This window comes from Suillus discolor (genome assembly GCF_016758755.1).
Source record: "Suillus discolor strain FC423 chromosome Unknown F5147scaffold_84, whole genome shotgun sequence".
NCBI classification, from domain to species: Eukaryota; Fungi; Basidiomycota; class Agaricomycetes; order Boletales; family Suillaceae; genus Suillus; species Suillus discolor.
This window is the reverse complement of record NW_024541331.1, coordinates 129,000-151,777: the sequence shown is the minus strand read 5'-3', so window position 1 is coordinate 151,777 and position 22,778 is coordinate 129,000. Positions and strand designations below refer to the sequence as shown.

The 22,778-nt window shown below is 45.8% G+C and overlaps 5 protein-coding genes across 5 annotated transcripts; 2 read left to right on the top strand and 3 right to left on the bottom strand.

Moving 5' to 3' along the window:
- Positions 1 to 71: 71 nt before the first annotated feature.
- Positions 72 to 2,468, bottom strand: F5147DRAFT_720869 (putative 1-pyrroline-5-carboxylate dehydrogenase). Its single transcript, XM_041438843.1, has 12 exons — positions 2,211 to 2,468; positions 2,146 to 2,159; positions 1,896 to 2,096; positions 1,738 to 1,841; positions 1,629 to 1,679; positions 1,546 to 1,573; positions 1,127 to 1,496; positions 912 to 1,080; positions 671 to 860; positions 508 to 620; positions 362 to 456; positions 72 to 311 (listed from the first exon to the last, which is right to left on the bottom strand). The coding sequence occupies exons 1-12, from the start codon at positions 2,324 to 2,326 to the stop codon at positions 263 to 265; spliced, it is 1,500 nt and encodes a 499-aa protein (XP_041287241.1). The 5' UTR covers positions 2,327 to 2,468; the 3' UTR covers positions 72 to 262.
- A 2,594-nt stretch (positions 2,469 to 5,062) lies between these two features.
- On the bottom strand, positions 5,063 to 6,739 carry F5147DRAFT_657422 (uncharacterized protein; the record flags this gene model as incomplete). The annotated part of the gene is made up of 4 exons (XM_041434270.1): positions 5,063 to 5,190; positions 5,467 to 6,277; positions 6,326 to 6,409; positions 6,530 to 6,739. The coding sequence occupies 4 exons, from the start codon at positions 6,737 to 6,739 to the stop codon at positions 5,063 to 5,065; spliced, it is 1,233 nt and encodes a 410-aa protein (XP_041287240.1).
- A 1,791-nt stretch (positions 6,740 to 8,530) lies between these two features.
- Positions 8,531 to 9,644, top strand: F5147DRAFT_821062 (uncharacterized protein; the record flags this gene model as incomplete). Its single annotated transcript, XM_041443696.1, has 7 exons — positions 8,531 to 8,548; positions 8,604 to 8,925; positions 8,975 to 9,010; positions 9,080 to 9,163; positions 9,227 to 9,324; positions 9,377 to 9,514; positions 9,564 to 9,644. The coding sequence occupies 7 exons, from the start codon at positions 8,531 to 8,533 to the stop codon at positions 9,642 to 9,644; spliced, it is 777 nt and encodes a 258-aa protein (XP_041287239.1).
- Positions 9,645 to 13,389: 3,745 nt separating this feature from the next.
- On the top strand, positions 13,390 to 15,335 carry F5147DRAFT_657420 (uncharacterized protein; the record flags this gene model as incomplete). Its single annotated transcript, XM_041434269.1, has 4 exons — positions 13,390 to 13,502; positions 13,558 to 13,862; positions 13,930 to 14,392; positions 15,209 to 15,335. The coding sequence occupies 4 exons, from the start codon at positions 13,390 to 13,392 to the stop codon at positions 15,333 to 15,335; spliced, it is 1,008 nt and encodes a 335-aa protein (XP_041287238.1).
- A 3,275-nt stretch (positions 15,336 to 18,610) lies between these two features.
- Positions 18,611 to 19,634, bottom strand: F5147DRAFT_657419 (uncharacterized protein; the record flags this gene model as incomplete). The annotated part of the gene is made up of 4 exons (XM_041434268.1): positions 18,611 to 18,972; positions 19,022 to 19,169; positions 19,215 to 19,486; positions 19,508 to 19,634. 4 exons carry the CDS (start codon positions 19,632 to 19,634, stop codon positions 18,611 to 18,613), a joined length of 909 nt encoding a protein of 302 aa, XP_041287237.1.
- Between the last annotated feature and the right edge of the window lie 3,144 nt (positions 19,635 to 22,778).

Below are 22,778 nucleotides of genomic sequence, written 5' to 3'. Positions count from 1 at the left end.
GACTGGAACACCGCGTTAGTACGTCACATTCCCCAAAGTGGAACGAACGCTCCTGTCAAGGCACTGTTTGGAGCTGTTAAATGGTAAAGACAGAAGTGTAGAATGGCACTGTGGTTAATACTGCCATATTCCACAGATTTTAGAGACAGAATGTTGTACATTAGAAATGGTAGCATAGATACATCGAGTCATTTTAAGTTCGCTTTCTGGGACTTCGTTTTCTTAACAGACATCACTTAGATGATATTTCAATCTCTGCCTTTCAAAGACGGTGTCCAATGTTAACATGAACAGCCTTCAGGTTTGTATAGCTGGAACAAAACGTCAGTAGAAGTCGCCATACCATCATGTCTTGGCTCACTGTTCCAAGGCATATTCGCCAAGCTCACGCCCAATGCCTGACTGTTTGAAACCACCGAACGGAAGGCTCAACTCAGAGGAGTTGTGACAATTTATCTATGTCCATCGAATCATTAGCAGTCCTAATGCTAATATGCTCGTGCTCACCCATGCGGTACCAGCTTCGATACTATGCGCGACTCGAATCGCCCTGTCAATGTCTCTGGTGAAGACAGAACAAGCAAGGCCATACACAGTATTATTCGCTTGCTCGATGGCCTCTATGATACTCTGTTAACACTCGGATACATCCATAATGGGATGTGCCCACCCTCTTCCGTGGTGAACTTGATGATCGCAGCCACGGGACCGAATATCTCTTCCTGCACGATCTTCATATTCGGCTTGCACTCCGTGAAAATGGTCGGTTGAATAAAATAGCCCTCGTTCCCATGACGTTCTCCACCGATATGAACGGTTGCACCGTCCTCTTTACCAGACTTGATGTATCCCATGATCCGCTGATAAAAAGTAAGCAAAACTGTTCACTACATTATTAGGTAGGCGCTCACCTCAAATTGTGTCTGTGAAATTTGTGGACCTTGGTAAGTGTCTCGCGCAAACGGATCGCCGACTTTCAAAGACAAGGCATGTTCAGTGAACGCCTTCAAAAATCTATCGTATATCCCTGCTTGGACGAATATGCGGGAACCCGCAGTGCACGCTTGTCCATGATTCATGCTATGAAAAGTGAGCAAGGGGTTCGGCTACGATGCAGGTGACATACAATATTCCGTGTGAGGCCCACTTTACGGTCTGCTCCAGGTCTACATCGTTGAATATGACACTGGGGCTCTTACCGCCAAGCTCGAGAGTGACCTTTTTTAAATTAGTCTTGGAAGCCGTTTCCATGATCTTGCGCCCAGTCAGTGTGCTCCCTGTGAAAGTTATTTTGTCGACGTCCATGTGTTCACTGAGGGCTTGACCAGCGATACTACCATAGCCGTTGACAAGATTGACGACACCATCAGGGAATCCCGCTTCAGCAAACAAAGGACAGAGACGAAGCGCAGTCAATGGTGTCAGTTCAGAGGGTTTCAGGATGACAGCGTTTCCTGCTGCTAGAGCTGGGCCGATCTTGAACGACAACATCGTGACTATTCACCGTCGTTATTCGCTCACTGAATATGGATTAAATGAACATACGAGGGAAGTTCCAAGGAACTATGGCGCCCTGCAAGATGCTGAGTTCGCATACCTTCACCGCGTGACAAAATGAGAGTACGAACCACCACTCCAATGGGCTCGTGACGCGTGTAAGCCAGCTTCTTTTCGTTCGTCTATTAGGTGGGTATAGATTAGAATTATCGCAAAGGGGACATGTCAAGCCTTTCTAACCTCGATAGTTTTCCCTTGAATCTTGTCCGCCCATCCCGCATAGTACCTCAGGGCACCGATAGAAGCAAGAATATCACCATTCCGAGCTACCCTGAAAGCTTTACCTGCACATAGGGTCACATCACAAGCTAGCATATATAGCTGAAGTATCACCTTACCTACGTCCAAAGCCTCCAAGGCAGCGAATTCGTCAGCGTTGGCTTGGAGGAGGTCTGCAAGTTTGTTGAGCATTCTGCCCCTTTGTACACCAGGGACTTTCAAGCCCCAGCACTCTTTGTAAGCCTTCCTTGCAGCCCGAACGGCAATGTCGATATCTGCAGCGGTGCCAGCTGCGACCGAGGTTATGACCTTTCCATTGACTGCATCAACTGTCAAAGCTGATCAGGTCTGAGAGGCTAGTTGACCTACCCGGATTCACAACTCTAAGTCAAATGATAAGGTAGACGCCGAGTGCGGTAAAGATAAGAACATACTCAATCGTGCCCTTCTCTACAGGTTCAACAAACTTTCCATTGATAAATAGGCCAGTGGGGACCGTTGAGGTGCCCTTGTAGCTCGGTGTGTCGAACTGATAAGTGAAAGACGACATAGTAGTTGGTTGGTGTGACGACGAATCGAACTCCCACTGGTTTATTTTACTAGGGAGCAACCTGGTATGAACCTAGTGACTGAATGAACGTGGGCCCGCTTGCATGATCACAACTCTATTTGTACGGCATGCGGCCAGCTGTACGGTACTGCTGGTTTAATCATTTGATTGTCCGTCGTCACGAACTAGCCGGTCCGAACTTTATCCAAATAGTTTGTCATCATTTACCTCGATCTTGGCTCTCCATGGCTCCTGGTACATATTGAAGATCTGAGCCAGCAGCCATGAAGAGTCAACATCAGTATCACCTTCGCAGGCTCATTCGTTTTTGCTGGTGGTATCCGTTGAATATTTTCCGTGCATGACTCGGACATTTTGTTATCATACACTGGTTTAGTTAGCTGATCGCTGTGCGTCCATTCCTCAAGGTCTCACTGTGTAGTAATAATCTGATTGTGCTCATTCATTTAAGGTCGCCTCGGCGTAATTTATCTAATCATATCATGCCCCAATCTTAGCCACTGACGACTTCAAACTCCACCACGTGTGCTGAATGTGCACCCAGACCTGGCCGCAGACACAGACCTTCACTCAGACCGGCCACTTTAGACTCGTCCTCGACCAGTGACATTTGCACGAGTCCCAACTTCTGTGGGGTGATCGGCTACCAATAGGGTGTGCAGTGAATTCCTGAACGCATCAATTACATCAGTGGCAGAGACCTCAACGTTGCAGCCACCGCTCGGTAAGCGTATTTCCTCCTAATCGACACTCTCAAGTCGAAGTTCGCCGTCCTCGTGCATGCCTATTCTGTGCTGTTCTGCCATGTTCACATCGATCCCTTAGCCGTCCATCACCGAGCTAGCTGCTCCGAATTCTGCCTCCGCCTCTCCGCGCGCTTTCGCTCCCTACAGCCTACGGACATCAGCACCGACGGACGTAGTAACCTCGACACATCGACACTTACGGTCGAGCGCATTCCTTGGGACAGCGCTTTCTGAATCCCTATACACCACATTTGGTTTCTTCATCCGCATGTCCCTTGTGTCAGCTACCCTCTCCCACACAGAAGTTGGGCGTGTAGTGTAGCATCACCTTGACAACGTGTTGTCCTTCACATATGATGAAATTTTAATCATGAACCAACCCAAATTCTCGTGTCTTTGGTTTGCTGGGTGAGATCAAGATGCAACGTAAAATTACGACTACCAATGACGTAGACATTGTAGGGTGGTATGTACAAGGCTGCACCACTAGCGGTAGTTGACAAGGAGGATTGATGGAGGAGATGTCAACTGCGAGCGGGGGTCTGGTAAATTCTCAAATACTAAGAGCCTGTTCAGCAACCGATGTTTGAACAAAAAATTCGCAAAATCAAACATTATCGGTCGGCACACGCTACCGAAATTCAAGCTCAGTCTGAATAGTGAGTGAGCGGCCGATAACATTGATAACATTGATAACATTTATGACGATAATCTAAATAGCTATGGATGCAGATGAGCCTATTCATAACCGCTTTAACCTACAACGACCACTCATAGTCCTGCTTGTTCGTCCAATATTGGAACAAAATCGTCCCCCCCGGCCTCACTGTGCTGAGCTTCGGCATCGTATCATTCATTATGTTGTGCTCATCCTCAGCCTCCTGCTGGCCGCAGTGCATGTCTTCATGCAGGACACTGATGAACCTGAGCCCTATCACACATCAGCCCTCACAGGGCAAGAGTGGGTGATTGAACTAATCCTTGGCCATCCCGATCACATTCATTGCGAGCTTGGCGTCAATATTGAGGTCTTCGAGAAATTGATAGAGGACCTTCGCACCCTTGGTCACTGTGATTCATGTTATGTCTCACTTGAAAAACAGCTATCCATATTTCTTTATATGTGTGTGACAGGATTAACTGTCAGACACGTCACAGAACGATTCCAGCATTCAAATGCTACCATCTCTAAGTTTGTATTTTGATCTATATTTCACACTCACACTCACGCTGGTACTGATACTCTCATAGGTATTTTCGCAAAATGCTAGACATCTTCACATCCCACCCTTTTTACACAGAATATGTCCACCTCCCCGCTCCTGCCAATGCACCAGTCTTGAGTGCAATTCGCGATAACCCAAAATGTTGGCCATACTTTCGTGATGTTATTGGCGCAATCGACGGGAGTCATATTCACACATTTCCTCCCTCAGCCAGTTGCCACCTATACTACAACCACAAAGGTTTGGTATCTCAAAACTGCCTCTTTGCTTGTGACCTCGATCTTCAATTTACCTTTGCACTGACTGGATGGGAGGAGTCAGCAACAGATGCTCGGCTTTGGGATGTAGCCCACCATGATGGCTTGGTTGTTCTGCCTGGAAAGTACCTTCTTGCAGACCTTGGTTTCCTCACTGCAGTGTTCAGTACCAACTAGCAGAGTGGGGTCGTGCTAGCGTCAGGTAAGACTTTTAATCTCTGCAGTGTATCTCAACTAACAATACTCATTTTAGATTGGTTAACAAGGAAGAGTTGTTCAACCTTCGTCATGTGTCTGCTTGTAATGTTATTGAACATATTTTCGGCATCATGAAGCGGCACTTTCGCATTCTCTTAGTGTCGCCAGAGTATAAGATAGCCGTCCAGGCTCGCATTCCTGCGGCACTGTGTGCTCTGCACAATTACATACACATTCACGACCCAGACGAAGAGCCGCTCCCTCACAGGGCTATATTCAATGACAACCCTACCCATCAGGGCCAACCTGCTCAAGGTGGTCCTGATGATACTGATCCAATCGTTGACGATGATGTAAATGTGAATGTGTTTCACGATCGCATGGCCGCAGAGATGTGGGAGGACTACCAGAACATCCTACATGAGCGCAATTTGGTAGACATCACTCACTCATTAGATATTGATGAAGATCCAGAGGACATCGAGGACATTGACCAATATTATGGGAGTGAGGATGATAATGAAAGTGATGCTTAGGAGTATGACAACATTGTAGTGTACATAGCGCTACAAATGAAAATGTGCTGCATATCAACAAGTGAGGTTCATGTAACATGATGCAAACAAATGAGAACATACAGCAATGAGTGCGACAAAAAGTAAAACATGACAATGACAACGTTTAAAACACACCAAATTCCCCCCTGGCAGCCTGGTCAAGAACAGATCGCAAGTAGGGGATCCGTCTTTCAGGCTTGGCAGCCAAGTAGATGGAGCATACTGCTGGGCTCCTTGTGAACATGTTTATGAGGGTAACGGACTCATCTTCTGAAATCAGTTCCTTCTCCTGCATGGCAAGCACAGCCTCTAGCCTTTCATCCAACACCCCAGTTTCATTTTGGTCAGTGTTGGATGCTGATTTGCGAAGGCTGTCTGTCAGGCTGTTGATGGAACCTTGCAGGTTCATGAAGATGGCAGTGCTGGCAGCATCTTTGGCAGCCCTAGAGCCTTTGTGACTGCGGCCAGCTTGACTTTTACCGTGTGTCGACAACTTTGGCTTTTTGTTGACATTGGAGGCGTGGGATGAATCTACAAGTGAGGTTGTAGTTTGGGCGGTGCTGGGGGACAAAATTATGTTGGAATGCAAGCATTTGCCCATACTGGAGGGCGCAATAGAAGAGGAGGGAGGAGGGACATTCATAGAACTTCTAGCAACTCCAGGAGTGATGGATGGGAGGGCTGACTTGATCTGGTCCCATCCAGCTTGTGGCACAGCAGCGACTTCAAGTCCAGATCCACTGGCCTCAGTGATAGGACCATCCGATGCTTGTACAGATAAGGAGGATCCACCGGCCTCAGCATTGACAGGAATAGCTGCTGATGCCCCTGCAGCCAAGGAAGCTGGATTGTAGGCGGCTGCCCCCTGAGCACCACTCCTGTTTGGGAGAATATCTGACATCTTTTGCCAGTGTCTCCATCCATTGTTTTTGAAAGGTTTCATTACCTGAAAATAAGAAGTGACTAGTAGACAGAATCATAAACACAAATGTACCTTGTTGGAATTGTTAGTGGTAATCAATTGGTTCCACTGGAGTTCTGCCGCTTCCCCCTGAATATTGGCACCATTAACATTGTCCTAATGACAGCCCAATCAATTGTTGTGATATCTCTCGATGGCATTGTAGATTTGTTTCAACTATAGGAGTATTAATAATAAGTTAGCGATGCAGCTAGGGAGTAGGATACAGAAACGTACTGCTTGCCATTTCCTCTTACACTGTACCATGTCCTTGTCTGGGCCTTGCTTCTGAAGTCCCACAAGTTTCTTTGCTGCCTCATTGAAGGTCTCATCTTTGAAAGTTGTCCCAGCAATCTTTGACACCTGCAATTGAAGATAGACCAGGAATGCATTGACCTCCTCCTCACACCACTGGGCTTTGGGTTTACTTTTGCCCCTCTGAGTCATTATGAAGAGTTGAAACTGAGTGTAGAGGATGATGGCAGCTACAGCTGAGATGATCTGCATTCACTGATAAGATCTTTCGCTCCTGCAAGGCATGATTGGGAGGTAGGGTTCATTGAAACTCCGCCACAAACGGCTTCCATGCCACTCCAACGCAATCTGTACATAAACATAAATTTTGTTCAAACATCGGTTGCTGAACGGGCTCTAAGTATATATGATAGTGCACTGAAGCACTGTTTGGAGCCGAGTAGGTAGCGGTAATATGTAACAAGGGTCCATAACGCAAGTAACGTGAATATAAGTAGGGATCCACATGGGTAAACCCTGGGGTGTCAGCACTCTAACCCACACCCGCACTCTGAGGAATACCCGCACCCGAGCTGAGGGTCTGGGTTTTGTTGTGGGTACAAGGGTAATGCACCATGGGTACAACCCATCATGGGTATACCCTGTGGGTACACAATGACATATGGCAGGATACAAAGGTTCGCGTTCAAACCGGGTTCGACCAAGCTTGCAGACAATGGGCCGGAGCTCCACCACACCATTCCCAACACCACGAACACCATGCGCAAATGCCCAGTGCATGTCAGCAACTGCTGACATGGCTCAGATGAGTGCAGACAACAGATGAGAGTAGGAGGAGGGAAGAAGATGAGGAGATCTTGCGAAGGGTAAGTGGGCATTGGGAACACTGATGGCATCCCATGCATTAGAGAGTATGATGGAGATGGGCCGCATACATACAAGGTGATGTGAGGAAGGAGTTGGTTGGTGCTGGCGAGTGAAAGGTTGGCCAGTGGTTGCGGCCCAGGGAAAGGAGTAGGTGTGTGGTTTGCCAAGGTGGGTGCAGGGAGTGGATGCTGTGAGTCCAGCATAACGAAGGAACAAGTATATTTATGGATCAAAGTTGTATTCTTAAGTGAATTTAAAGACAAAGAAAAGAACAGCTCACCACCAGCAATCAACCTACTAATCCTAGGGTCCCTGACTCCAAAGTGTCCAGTATCAGGAGTGGGTGTCTGAGAGTGAGAAGGAACTTGCGGGACCTGGAATGGATCAGGAGTGGATGGCTGAGGTTGTTGCGGCCGGTCATGACCAAGGGCAGGAATGAGGGTGACCTGGGCTGGAGAGGTGAGAGAGGTGATGGTATAAGACAGATTATGTCCTTAGTCTCACATGGGTGTTGCTAATGAGCCAACACATACAAGAAAAGGAATTCAGATGGCCTCACCAACAATGAGAAGTGCAACAGTAATGTTACGGTCATGAAGGATGAAGCTGAAGAAAAAGAACATATCAGTCCCCCATCCAGAGTTGAGTCTACATGTGTGATGTACCTAAATAGTGTTGAGATGAAACTACGGGCCAATAAATTGAGGTAGTGTAGGGCGCTGATAGATAATGATCATGGTGGGGTTCGAGGTTGAGCTGGCTCCAGTAGTGAAGGCACAATAGTGCACGAGTCGACTGCACAGTGAGGCGAGAACAAACAGTGAGGTGAGAATGAACATGAGATAGTAAGAGGCAACTGCAACTGAACAAACACTTGACATTGACTGAAGTAACATCATTTCATGTGTCAACCCGAGCCAAGGGTATGGGTGAGGGTACGGGTGGTGCAAGGTCAGACCCACACCCGTCACCCGTGCATATGCCTAAATATAAGCAATATAGCTTCGGAAATATAGTTAGTCTAATGCAAACAAGATAAAATATGCACCAATGGACAAGTGGAGGACATGGATAGAACGGAGGAAGGATGTGCAACGGAGCCGAAGAAAAGCGGACATGAGCCAATGTGTGCATGTGAGCCGCAGCCGTCAGCTGACAATGGAAAAGATGCATGCCATGTTAGTGATAGCGCACACTGCGTGAGGACCTGAGGGACACTGCAAAAATAGCCTCTACGAGGCTACAAGGACTCCAAGTTCTACACCGGTCGGGGCATAGAAAGAAAGGTAAACAGAAATCAGTTGTGGAGAGCAATGAGGAATTGGAATTGCCTCTGGAGCTCCAGGATCAGCTGGTGAAAATGCAGTTGAAAGGTGAACAACCTAGTGATGATTGTATGGAGAATGTAGATGTTTTCTTGCACACTGTTGATAAGTCGGAGCTGGACATCAAGGACATCAAGTATGTTGCATGGGTATTTATCAAATGGGGTGATCTGGGCTATGATGAAGGTGAATATTTCTTCTCATTTATCGCTGTGTAACTCAAGTGGCGAAATAGCAACCTGGGATTCTCCCCCTCATTCTGAGGAGCCTGGTTACTTAGCATTTGAGGCAGCTTTCCAACACTTTATAGACTTGCAGAACATTTTCATTTGAAAATCAGACAAGGACATCAAGAAGCTGGAGAGCAGAGTGAAGGATGGATACACACAGCATGCCCTTTGCCAGAAACATCAACCCAAGCTCAGTCAGAACAGCTAACTCCAACTTATGCCATTCCAGGTTTACTACTTAGTGTTTCTTGATCCAGCCGGCATGCTAACGATCTTTCAGATGAATGGCTTTGACTGGCTCTGTGACAATTGGTGGAACTTGCAACCCTGTATCCTTGCTGATGAGATGGGCCTGGTACGCCTATCAGCAAACATCATTTGTCTTTACTCACATGAACTCTACACAGGGTAAGACAGTCCAAATTGTGACTTTCCTTGAGACTATCATCAATAGGTGGCAAGGCACTCCTGCTCTTGTCGTTGTTCCCAACTTAGATATGTTCCGCTATCCATGCCCCCATAGACGTCCCTGTCACTATAATCAGGTTATCTCACCCATCTTCTCTACCTCTCCACAGATTCACATGTGCATAGGACCAAGCTGTCAAAGCCACCAAAGCATACACACTAGAAGCTGAAGTTGCCTGGCTGCGTGCTGAGGACACTGAGCTTTAACAGTCATCTGGTGCTCTTGATGCGTCCAAACACTGTGTCAAACAACTGGAGGCACGTATGGACAAGCTTGTTGCGCAAAGAGTTTGAGATCAACACTGCGTATGATGAACATGTGTGTAATTACAAGGAGTGGTACATGGTGTGTCACATCCTTGCTCAGGCCCATGTATGCAATCCCTGCAAATGTTCATTTTTTGTGTGCTAACAACTCCTTTACGGACCATTATATGTGAAAAGCCACCCCAGGCCCTCAGTGATCCACTAAATGTGCAAGTTTCATCTTTTACTCATTATATCACTCATCCATCACTATCATTGCAGCCCGATGGAACTCAGTATTCTGTTGCTGGGTGTTGCAAGCGATAAATATATGTCATACCTGCGGTGCACCCTCTGCCTACACTATCAACCCACTTGTATCATCAATAGCAGTTGCCCCATATATCCTCGGCACCCTCTACACTTCATGATGCTATGGCGATGCCAGATGTCTGATCTACCTCCTGGAGTTGCACCTCAGTCTCACTAGGCTCATCCTCATTTATAAGCAGTCCATTCCTGATTCCTCAAAACCATGTCTTCTCGAGCAAGCTCTATGTGTGCGGGTAGCAGGAGGTGCTGGGTTCACAGATCCTACGAGATTCAGAATAGACCCTGTCAATGTCCTGGCAAATTATGTCAAAGGGTAGGATATTGGGATGGCTGTTCTGCTGGAGTCAATCAGAGTTCTTTATGCTCTCTGCACATCCTTGTCTGTGACTCAGCCCTCGCCTGCGATAATCATCGGTCATCTCTTGAATCCAGAGGCTACTGTCGCATCATTCATGCAAATCATACAGCACCCGTACAAGGATCTCGCCCTGCACAATACTGTTTGGAACTTCATAGCCCTTGCCATTGATAAGCTCAAACATATATTGAGGAGACCGTCTTTGGAGACCTCATGGAGCGCAAGACGGACAGTTGATTCTGGCTGATCATGATATTCAGATGTTGGACATCATGTTTTCTTGATTAAGTAGTGCACTATAGATAACATCAGGGTAGCTCCCATACTGCATTGTGAATAGACAAATATTATATGAACTGGTATACTTGATGAAGGCTGGAGAAGCAATGAGTATGGGGGATCTGAGATCATGAAATTTGACACTACTACCTAGTCACAAACAGTGGTTCTCACTGAAGACCAAACAAGCGAGAGCATCTAGCGAGTGAGACAAGAAATGATGGTTGAGCAAATGGCGCATCTCTAATCACTCAGGCTGAAGTCGTAACAAGGTGCATTTGGATCGAAGCCATTTAGTATAAACATTATGGTATTGCAAATGCCAGCTAGAGTTCCTTCCCTTTGTATGTAAATGTAAACAAGCTCTCCAAGCATTCTCAATCACAGGGTTCCAGCAGCTGGGCCAAGACTGCATGCCTGACATCTTCCTCCTTTGCAGTGCAAGCAGCTATATGTCCTGCCCGTCTGATATCTGAGAGGAGTGTTCAGAGGAGGGTATTGACATCAGTATATGTTCCTTAGGATGAGCAAACCTATTGTCTTGATTTTTTCTGCTGCCAGTGTGGATTTGGCTGTGGTGGTGCTTTGGTGGGTATTGCCCGCCACCACTTCTACCACCATCATCCTTGTCGTCAGCATGCCCCTCTGTCCCACCTGCTCTCAGGTTTTCAATAGAAAGGATTTCAGCACCCATAGAAAGTCATGCACCTCTAACACTGAGAAATTCTACTATAGAGCCACCAGTCAGACCATCACTGCCCATAAGAACACAGATGGTTTATTTGAATGCTGGTGCTCTGATGAAAAATGTGTTGCTACAGATCTCAAATTAGCATTCAGCACTTCTGAGACTTTGAAAAGACACATGACCAAAGTCAAGTCTCACTGGATCGGACAAGAAGAAGTAAAGTGCTTCAAATTAGCAAACACATATATTCACAGAGCATGATCAGATCGAGTCCTCAAAAGATGCTAATCAGTCCAGCACATCTGGCAAGGTAAAGACACTCAATGCTCATCTAACCAGTGTATACATATGCTGATTAAAAACAATCAGACCAGTACATTACAAAAGGTGAGTTACTCGAGATCCATCAAGTTAGTGCAGGCATATGCTAACAAGGGGCAACCAGACCAACATGTCAGGATAGGTAAATCCCTCAAATCAGCATGCATGCATGGCTGACAGTTAATGATTACAAAGAAAAGCAGCAAGTCCTCTACAGTAGATGTCAGTCAACCAAGTGTATCAGCAAAGGTAAAGTCACTCAAATCAATATACATGCACACTGACAGAGGATGACCAGACCAGAAAAAGTAGCAAGTCCTCTGCAGTGGACACCAGTCAACTAAATGCATCAGCAAAGGTAAAGTTGCTCAAATCAGCATACACGCACACTGACAGAGGATGACCAGACCAGCAAAAGCACTGAGTCCTCAGCAATGAGAAATCAGGCAAGAGCCATCCATCATGATGACACACACTAACTAACTACCACATCTGTAGTCCATCAATCTAAATCAAGCATCCACTATTATCTGGCCAGTAGAGTCTCAACTTTATCAGGCAAGTATCATCTCTTTACAAAATGAGCATGCCTCCATGCTGATCAATCATGATCAGACCAATGATAACAATGACAAAGAGTCCATAGATTATCAACTGAGCCTAGCAAGTCCCTTAGTCTCATCACACATGCCTCCTCTGGACATGAATTGAACATCCATCATAGCAGAACCATCCGAGTATCAAACCCACCAGGGGAGCTATCCAAACCAGCATTGCTCAGACACACACATGCTAACAGATCAACATTGCATGCAGCCATCTTCATACTAACAATTCATGAATGTCAATGAACTAGCTCAATCAGAGCATCACAAGGCAAGCATATTTAATTCAATCTTGATCATGCATCGGCTACCAGCAAATTGCTAGGATTTTTCCAGAGCAGCAAGTCATGCAAACTCTTAGCAAGACAATCTAGTAAGTCCCTCACTCAGCATATATGTATACTAACTCACTGACAACAACAACTACAGACCACTCTCACTCAGAAAGAGACATCTGGACCAGCAGCAACAGCAGCAAAGAACAGAGTGCTACATCACACTTACCTTAATACCATCAACATTGTGGTCAATTCAGACCTACATATCCTGTGCTGCGAAATATGTGAGATTGCCGTCCCCCTCAATCACATCTCGACTCATATAGTCAAAGTCCATTTAGCCCACAGAGCAACACTCAAAGAAGATCTGCTCTCTCAAGCTGTCGCCATGATGGAGATACAGGCAGCTCTTCCCACCACTGTTACAGGAGGCAAAGGTCACTCTGTCTATAAGGGTCTGAAGATGCACCAAGGAATCACTTGCCATTCATGTGAATTCGTGTGTGGGTCGAAAAAATAAATGCAGACGCACTATAGAACTAGCCACCTCACTATTCCCTTGCCAAAACAGTGGTCTCTCTGTAAGATGCAACAGCTAAACAGGTCAGACTGTAAGATGTTCTGGAGGGTGGCTGACAAAAAGGAGCCGCAGTCGAACCATCAGGACCTCATAGATGTGATGTGATGGGAGATGGCGGAGGTAATCAGAGTGGAGCAAGTACCGCAAGAGAAGCAGATGGTGAGCCCATGGCTGCTGATGACCAAGTGACATAAACATGTGGCCGGTCATGATGTTGCGACTCTGAGGAGGCTCATAGAGATACTGAAGGTGAACAACTCGCTGATGCCCAACCTTGCAACAGCAGTGGAGGCTTATTTAGAGAGCGCCCTGGTCCTGCTGGACACCACAGATGAGGTGATCCTGCAGCGACTCAACTCTTCCAATCTAGCAAAAGAGTGAGTTGCTCATTTTTATCATATGTGTACACTAAACCGACCCAATCCAAAGCAGAATCAACAACTCACCTCTTCAATGTCACCAGAAAGCCACAACGATGAAGTCATATGAGCATGTCACCATTGGTCTCCTTGCCATGCTGCTGAGGACAAACAGAGGTGACAAGTATGAGATTCCGATCTCCCTGAGCCTTGCAGAGGATCTGGCAGAGTTGGAACTTGCACTCATCCAGGGGAGTGACACTACAAGTGAAGATACACTCCATTCTCACATTGGTATGGATGACAAAATTGATCAAGACAGCAAACAACATGATTCCCTGTCCAACAAAGCATTTCATGATACTCCACACTCTGGAGGTCATGCTGGGAAAGAACCTTACCATGCTTAGAACATATTATAAGGGCACTGCACTGTCTGATTCAGACAAGATCATTCCTCACTCGATAGATGGAGTCATGGCTGACATCATGATCCAAGACCTCACTCTCACCAGGCCCTTCACCAAAGTTGCTACCCATATCTGCTACCCAGATAAGCCATCAATCAAAGAGCTATATCAGACACAGATCTTCATGAATAACCACAAGTTATTCACCACTGACCAGCTGTCTGCCACCATGGCCAGGGAAAGTATAGACAAACTCAGCTTCCATCTTGGCATCAACTCGTGGTGTTATATCAGCACTGCTTTCAAATGCAAGCTAGGTCGGTTTGCAGAGGAGCTGTTGGAGGAGGATGATGAAGATACTGTGGAGGCCCTTCAAGCTGGCCACAGCAGGATGATGGAGAACCGCATATACAGTCTTAGTCCAGACACCCTGGCAGGGGGGGGAGAGGATCTACTGCCTCAATTCCTTCAAGCTAACACCAACTGGCAGTTGCTGATGTGCATGGCTGAGCAGGGAACACATAGTAAGCTCTCAGCCAAATATAAATGTTGTGGTCTTGTACAGCCTAGTCTGCTATACTTGTGAGACAAGTGCATTCAACCTGAGGGGTTCGCTGTATGGTATTAGAATAATTAGTTATACAAAAAGGAAGATAGTCCAAAGCACAGGAAACAAAGTCCAAAGGTATAATTATGAGTCTGATGTCAAAACGTCAGGTCCGATGTTTTCAGGTTTTCAGTTAGTGGGTTGCGTCGGATTGTGTTGGGTTTGTGTTGGGTTTGTGTCAAGAACATAGCAAATGTTGGATGTTTCAGAGTGTTTCAGATAAAGAAAGGATGATATTTGTGGAATTCAGCTAAGAACTACTAATATCAGATGACCTCCTCCTACTTAGAGGTAGAAAGGCAAAGTAATAGGTAGGAGGTATGCAAAATATATAGTATCTATGTAGAATTTTGGAGTGCTATAGGCAAAAGTAGTAGTGATAATTTTCGGGTCCGATGTCCTATGTAATAAGACATGCAGTACTGCTGACATGTGATAACGTGTTCTACAATGTTAGCGACATGAAAATGAATAACTGCACACCTAGTGGGGATAGATACAACAGAACAGGACATAGGGAGGACATTTTCATCGAGTTAGCATTAGGTTTTGTTGGATTAGCATTGGGTTTAGCAGATAAACATCGGATTGAGCGAGTAAGTGTCGGATAACATCAGGAAGTGATTTGTGTGCGACAGGTGTTTGACATGCATTAGAAAATAGCAGAATACGAGCCTAGCGCAAGCTCGAGTGCTACACTGCATCAGATGCAAGCTGGAGGAGAGGTTGATAGCCGGCATGGAAGAGCGGCTGGAAACAAAGATGGTGGACATGATCACACCGGTGCTGGAGGGAATCGTCAAGGAAGCAGTGAGAATGGCCACCTTGCAGTGACCAGCAGCAATTCACACCAACAACTTTGACTTCAACAACATCTACAAGCAAGATGACAGTCTGAGATGAGCAGAAGACTCCAATGTGACTTCCAAAGCAACACAGCATATGGCACACACTGATGCAGATCCACAGACAATGATGATATCCATCAGATGTCAATAGATGCAGAGATTATCAGTGGTAAGGAACCCACAGCTCATTCAGCATTTGTGCGTGCTATGGCAGAGGCTGGCTCTGGGACATTTTCAGAGGGTTGCAAAGATGAATTACACCATAGAGACAGAGGATCTCACAGTCCCTAGATCATTGCAGGAGAAATATGAGGTTGTAGTACATTCCTCTGTGGAGATATTTTATATGAGAAACAGTTGGCCAGGACTTCTCACAGATGCATAACTTTATCCTTCAGCCACAATTACAAGCTGTGAGTGACCTTGGTAAACAAGGTAATCTACTACTAACACATCCTTTCGAATAACATTGATGCAAATTGAGGCATCGCTGAAATGATTCTGCAAGAAGTCATCCTATGTGCCACTGCACCCCAGGCCACAGGCTCTGGTTGAGGTGCAGTTGTTCTCCATGACATTCACACCAGTACATCACTTGCATCCTTCAAGCAGTCTATCTCTGCACCACACTGCACATCATTTGTTGAGACACATTGTAGGTTTACAACTCAGTGGTGCTATAGGCTCCAAACTGATATCTTTATGTTGTAGGTCATTGTAGCACTCAGCCTCGCGCTGAGCATGTATTCAGCTAATTCCCAATGCATGTCAAACACCCATTGCACTCGAACCACTTCCCAATGTTATCTGACACTTACCTGCTCAATCTGATGTTTATCCACTAAACCCGATGCTAGTCCAATGAACCTGATGCTAGTCCGATGGACCCGACGTTTCAGCCGCATCAGACCCAATATTTTCCCATGCACTTGTCCTCCCTATGTCCTGTCCAGTTGTATCTATCCCCACTAGGTGCGCAGTTACTTTTTTTCACATCGCTAACATTGTAGAATGCGTTATTACATGTCCACAGTACATTGTGTCTTATTACATAGGACATCAGACCTGAAAATCAGTGCTACTACTTTTGCCTATAGCACTCCGAAATTCTACATAGACACTATATATTTCGCATACCTCCTACCTATTACTTACCTTTCTACCTCCGAGTAGGAGGAGGTCATCCGATATTTAGTAGTTCTTAGCTGAATTCCGCAATATCATCCATTCTTTATCCAAAACACTCTGAAACATCTGACATTCGCTATCCCCAACATTCACTATATTCCCAATGCAAACCCGATGCAACCCGACGCAAACCTGCTAACCCAAAACCAAAAAACATCGGACCTGACGTTTTTGACATCAGACTCGGTTTCCCGCACTTCGGACTATCTTCCTTTTCATATAACTAATTATTCTAATACCATACAGCAAACCCCTCGGGTCGAACACACTTGTCTTGCAAGTATAGCAGACTAGGCTGTGCACGACCACAACACATTTTTATATTGCTGGTTACTTACTTCGTGTAGTGCCCGTATCTCTACAACTGGAGCCCACCGTGAGGGGTTTCTTTTATTTTTATTTTATTTTTGTGATTTCAATTTTTAGGACTTCCTGACAAACCTGCATTTCGGACCCGACATATTTTCCCGCACTATCCACATCTCACGCGATGCCCTGGGTATGCCATTCAGCACTGACATGTCAGCCCCCAGGTTTACCAGAGATGCATATGCAATTTTTGCATTCTTGCAATCTGTAGACCGACTAGGACAAGAGAACAAGTTATCGGACATTCAGGTCATTCAGTATGCTATCAGGTATAACCAATCCGATGACAAGGAACTATGGGCAGATTACCCAGAATCAGTAGGAACATCTTGGTTGAATTTTGCTAACGAAATTTTGTCATACTACCCAGAACAGAATGTAGGACCGTACACCCGACCCGAAAAATGTGGACCTGACAGACCCGATAGATCCGAAAACCCGAAAACCCGAAAATATTGGACCTGGTTTGCAAACCAGTTCAGTTATCGACAGAACATTTGGAATTATTGGTAGAAGTTATTGAAATGGAAACACTAACATCAGATGTATCAGGTTCAGAGCTAAAGCCCCTAGGAGATGACGTACCAGAGATACCTGAAATATCGGCCGACGATTTCTCCAAAATATCAGATATCGACATCGTAGTTTTAGATCACAAACTCATTTCACATTCTTTGGAAAGCACTGACAATCTCATTCCCGCAGCATTCTCCATTATATCGCTCACTGGTTATGTTCTTTGGTATAGGTATCAGTCCAAAAATTCATGTCCGAAAGTCCGCACATTAACATCCGAAACACCCAAACCATATGTTCCCATTACCCCAAAGATATACCCCTATCACCCGCAGTTTCCCATCATAGTTTCATCCTCCTCTCCTGTCACCCATCACATCAGACCTGAAATATCCGAATCGATCATCCAGTTTACCGACACTTTCAATACCCCTGTCCATCACATTCCCAGATCGCATTTTATCAGTATGAAAGCCGACAATGTTGTTACCTTAGGAAAAAGCTATAGTCCGAAACCCAAAATTTCAGGTTATACAATGTCCGAAAAAGCACACATATGTTCATACAAGTATAGCAGGTTTTACCCCAGGTTTCGACCAGTGTTTCGTATCTCATAACATGAAAACCACTATTCTCATATATCCACACTTACAAAAACACTAATAGTACACAGACATTTCAGACCCGAAAAATGTGCTAATAACCCCTATTTATGTAGCTTTTCATCTTCAAACCGCACCCCGCACACATGACCTTATATTTATCTAGAAACCCGAAAACCCGCAAACCCGAAGAAAGAAAGTCAAAAGTTGTACAATGAAGTCAAGTCAGATGGTAATCTGCGCCCCTAGTATTGCCTTGACTATGATATCCGAAATTTCATTTCGCACTTACAATTATTTTTTTCATTGTTTTTTATTAGACACCCTAGTGGGGGATGACCTAGCATCGAGACACGAGACATGGACACAAGGGACACAAGGGACACAGGACAAAATCAGAAATTTCGGACATCACATCAGACCCAACACTTTGACCAGCAGACCCAACACTTTGATCTTCAGACATCGGAATAAGTCATCAGACATCACACTTTGACATTCGGAAATGCATTGGATACATTGTACAGTCAAAGGAAATGCTAGGTGGTGGTACAGAGTGCAGAAAGATGTTGAAAAACAAGAGTATTCAGTAATGCGCCTTCTTGTTGACATGCGCCCACATCATGTCCAGCTCATTCGCAAGTTCGGACATCAGCCCCTGGATAGTGCGAAACTTCGCATAGACACTCCGAAGCTTACCCGCCATAACCAAGTCCTCTCCGCACAAACCCGAGTCCACAAGTGCGAAATCCTCTTCCTCTACATCCACCAACTTCCTCTTCCAAGTCAGCAGCATCGCCACCGGTTTCGCCTTGGAAATGTGTGAGGCGGAAGGCATGTCCTCACCTTCGGAAATCATAATCAGAGGTTCGGATCTGCATGAAGACGCGATCTGACCCTTAGAAGCCGCTGTCGGCCGACGTGCAGACACTTTGCCTTTGGTGCGCGCTAAGTAGAAAACATCAAAACATCGGAAAATGTGAAGAGAAGGACCTACCACCAGAGCGAGAATAGGAGCACGCCTGTTTAGCATTGCAGCACTCCATACATCTGAGACCTTTGGGTCCGACGCACTCCGCATTGCGCTTGTTGCAGCGTTTGCAGGGAGGATCATGAACAACTATCCCATCGTCGGATTCATCATCCTGAAAGATTTAGCATAAGTCAAAATGCAAAAATTTCGGACTTACCTTCGGCGCAGGTTGCTTTGACTTGCAGACCCACATCGGCCGCTTCATCAGAACTTCGGATTCTCCGTCTGCATCTTCTTCATTGCCCTCACTGTCCATCGAAACATCCACTGGTGCATTTTGAGTAACGGCCTGACGAGTGGCTGCATCCTTGACAAATTGAAGCTGTTCCACAAAGTGATCATGGAGCTTAGTCAGCTCTTTGCCCTTGGTGATCTCCTCCGCAGATAGCACAAGTGTGACGCCCCTATCCAACACAGTTTTCATGATTACTGAAATTTCGACCTTCATACCTTCAGAAATTAGTGTGGACACCCAAAAATCAAAGCGGATCCAACATATCAAAATTCTGTTCCATCTCCTGCACCATTTCTCCTTCTCAATCAGTAAATCCGGCGCACATTTGCCTTCTGCATCCATCTTTTGCCAGAGTTCCAAAAATCCACAAATTAAGGCTTCAGCCTCAGGAGTTATGTTACGACAAACGGTCGTGTGCGACTAGGATAATCTAACAGCGACAACCACGACAGTGGTACCGAGTGCTGAGAGTTGTCGGCCTTTACAGACAAGCAAAGGTTGCGTACTCGAACGTAGCTCGTGGTGGTTAACGAGGGGTTACGCTGAGATGATAGCAGGGTTTACAGACAGTGAGAGGCGTCACTGAAGGTACGAGTCGATGTCGAGCAGGTAGCTTTAGTGGGACAAGGAGTTCAAGGGTAAACCTAGTAAGATTAAAGTAAGGAACGTCTACTTGTAATCTTCGACCTTATATAAGGCTACTCTTCGTATCTAAGCTCAGCCTAAAGCTGGGTTCTAATCTGCTTATCTACATGAGTCAGAGATAGCGTCCATGAGGCGGGCTTCTATCGTAGATAGCGTCCATGCGGTACGCTTCCATCAGAGATAGGATCCACGTGGTATCCTTCTATCGTTATCTAAGGCAACATGATGCTTGCCTTCTATCTTCTATCTGTCCATGAGGCAGCGTGAGGCTTGCCTTCTATCGTCCTCAAGGCAGCACGAGGCATGCCTTCTATCTTGATAACATTAATAGGTCTTCTAGACCTATGTCGTCATGTATCATCACGTGCGGTCCAGACCGCTTATCTAAGCCGGCAGTTGCCGCTTATCGTCTATCGTCATCTGTCGTCATCTGTCGTCATCTATCGTCATAGAGCCAATGATGCTCTGTTATCGTCTATAGAGCTGGTGAGGCTCCGGTGTCGTCTATAGCCGTGCGTTCGGCAGAGGGCTGGTCTGCTGGCGGGGGACTCGTGCCATGTTACTGTAACAAGTTAAGACTTGTGCAGTGTCAAAGGGAGACACCACAGTGAAAGATGATGAGGGGGGAAAGAATGAAAAGAAGAGAAGCGCTGTTGTCAAGGGATCGGATTATATGGAAAAATCACGAGAAAGCTTCGGCCACATTACCCCCCATCTCACATTGTGAGGATTTTGCTGATGTGGGAGCATAGTGTCGAAGGTGTTGTCCCACGTCTTGAGCAACTTGCATTCAATGATTTTGTGGGGGTTGCACCCAAGACACACTGCACAAGTGGATAGGACATTGCCAGTTGTGCCAGACCGAAAATCCTGCTGCACCCTTTTTCTGTTGCCCCCAGTCTCAAGAGATGGTGAACGCTTGTGAGAATCGCGCTGATGATCACATTGATGTCCTGAAGATGACTGGTTGAATGTGGCTCCTTGCTGCTTGTCCTGTGAAGGTTGAGAGCCGAGTGTAAAGCAGCAGGTGTAGCATGTAGCATGAAGCGATGTAGCATGTGGCGGTGAAGCAAAGGTGTCTGAAATCATGAAATGATTTGGATGAAGCAAGGCATGAAGTGAAAAAGGATCTTGAGGGCCTGCCAGTGATTTTTTCAGGTCAAACTGAAGCCAGATCCAAACTCAGGCAGTGAAAATATGTCTAAAAACACTGCTCCAATATTTTTCCCACAAAATTTTTGGTGTGCCAAATTTTTGAGCAATTTGAGCAATGTTGTGTACCCCTTTTGGGGGTCCAAGAGTGATCCAAAGTACCCCTCTGCACCAAAATTTGGTCAGAATCATTTGTGTAAAACTTAGTTCACCTTTTTGTAATCAAAAGTAAGTCATAAAAAGTAATAATCATGACATTTTGGAGAATACCGGAGGCAATTACATCAATACTTACCAAATTTTAGCGCTGAAATGCCTTGAGATTCTGTAGATATTTTGACAGAATCATGTATAGGACATTAAAAGGAAGTGATTGGCATATTTTTCGTGAATTTAGGAATTATTTTTGGGGTACATTAAATTTTTGGCCTCCGAAACCCTCGTATGGCAGTTTTTTAAAAATCTGCTCGTGCAAATCAGTTGCTTTGGTCCCCTATGAGTGGATTCTGCACTAAAAATGGGTTCCCGGTTATTTGTGTCAACAGGAAAAATCAATCTTTGGCGGTGCCCAAAATTGGTGGTGTTTGCTTGTCCGCAACTGTAGCTGGTCCGAACTTTATCCAAATAGCTTGTCATCATTTGCCTCGATCTTGGCTCGCCATCGTTGTTGGTACATCATTGACATGAAGATGAACCAGCAGCCATGGAGAGTCGACTAGTCAGCAGCAGTATTACCTTTGCAGGCTCATTCATTTTTGCTGATGGTGGTATCTACAGTAGATCTGTCAGTGATCACCTCTGGTGTCGTCCCATGTTTTAGGCAAGTTGCGCCATATCGTTGAATATTTTCTGTGCATGACTTGGACATTTTGTTATCATACACTAGCTGATCGCTGTGCATCCATTCCTCACTGTGTAATAATCTAATTGTGCTCGTTCATTTAAGGTCGCCTCGGCGTAATCACATCATGCCCGAATCTTAGCCACTGACGACTTCAAACTCCACCACGCATGCTGAGTACTAGTGTGCGCCCAGACCTGGTCGCAGACACAGACTTCACTCAAACCGGCAATTTTAGACTCGTCCTCCACCAGTGACATTTGCACGAGTCCTAACTTCCGTGGGGTGATCGGCTACCAATAGGGTGTGCAGGCGGCGGCCAGTGAATTCCTGAACGCATCAATTACTCATCAGTGGCAGAGACCTCAACCACCGCTCGGTAAGCGTATTTCCTCCTAATCGACATCATTCTCAAGTCGAAGTTCGCCGTCCTCGTGCGTGCCTATTCTGTGCTGTTCTGCCATGTTCACATCGATCCCTTAGCCGTCTATCACCGAGCTAGCCGCTCCGAATTCTGCCTCCACAGGCTCTCCGCGCGCTTTCGCTCCCTACAGCCTACGGACATCAGCACCGACAGACGTGGTAACCTCGACTAGAGTCACCACATCGACACTTACGGTCGAACACATTCTTGGGACAGCGCTTCCCCATACACCACATTTGGTTTCTGTCCTTTGTGCCAGCTACCCTATCTCCCACACATAAGTTGGGCGTGTAGTGTAGCATCTCCTTGACAATGTGTTGTCCTTCACATATGATGAAATTTTAATCATGAACCAACCCAAATTCTCGTGTCTTTGGTTTGCTGGGTGAGATCAAGATGCAACGTAAAATTACGACCACCAATG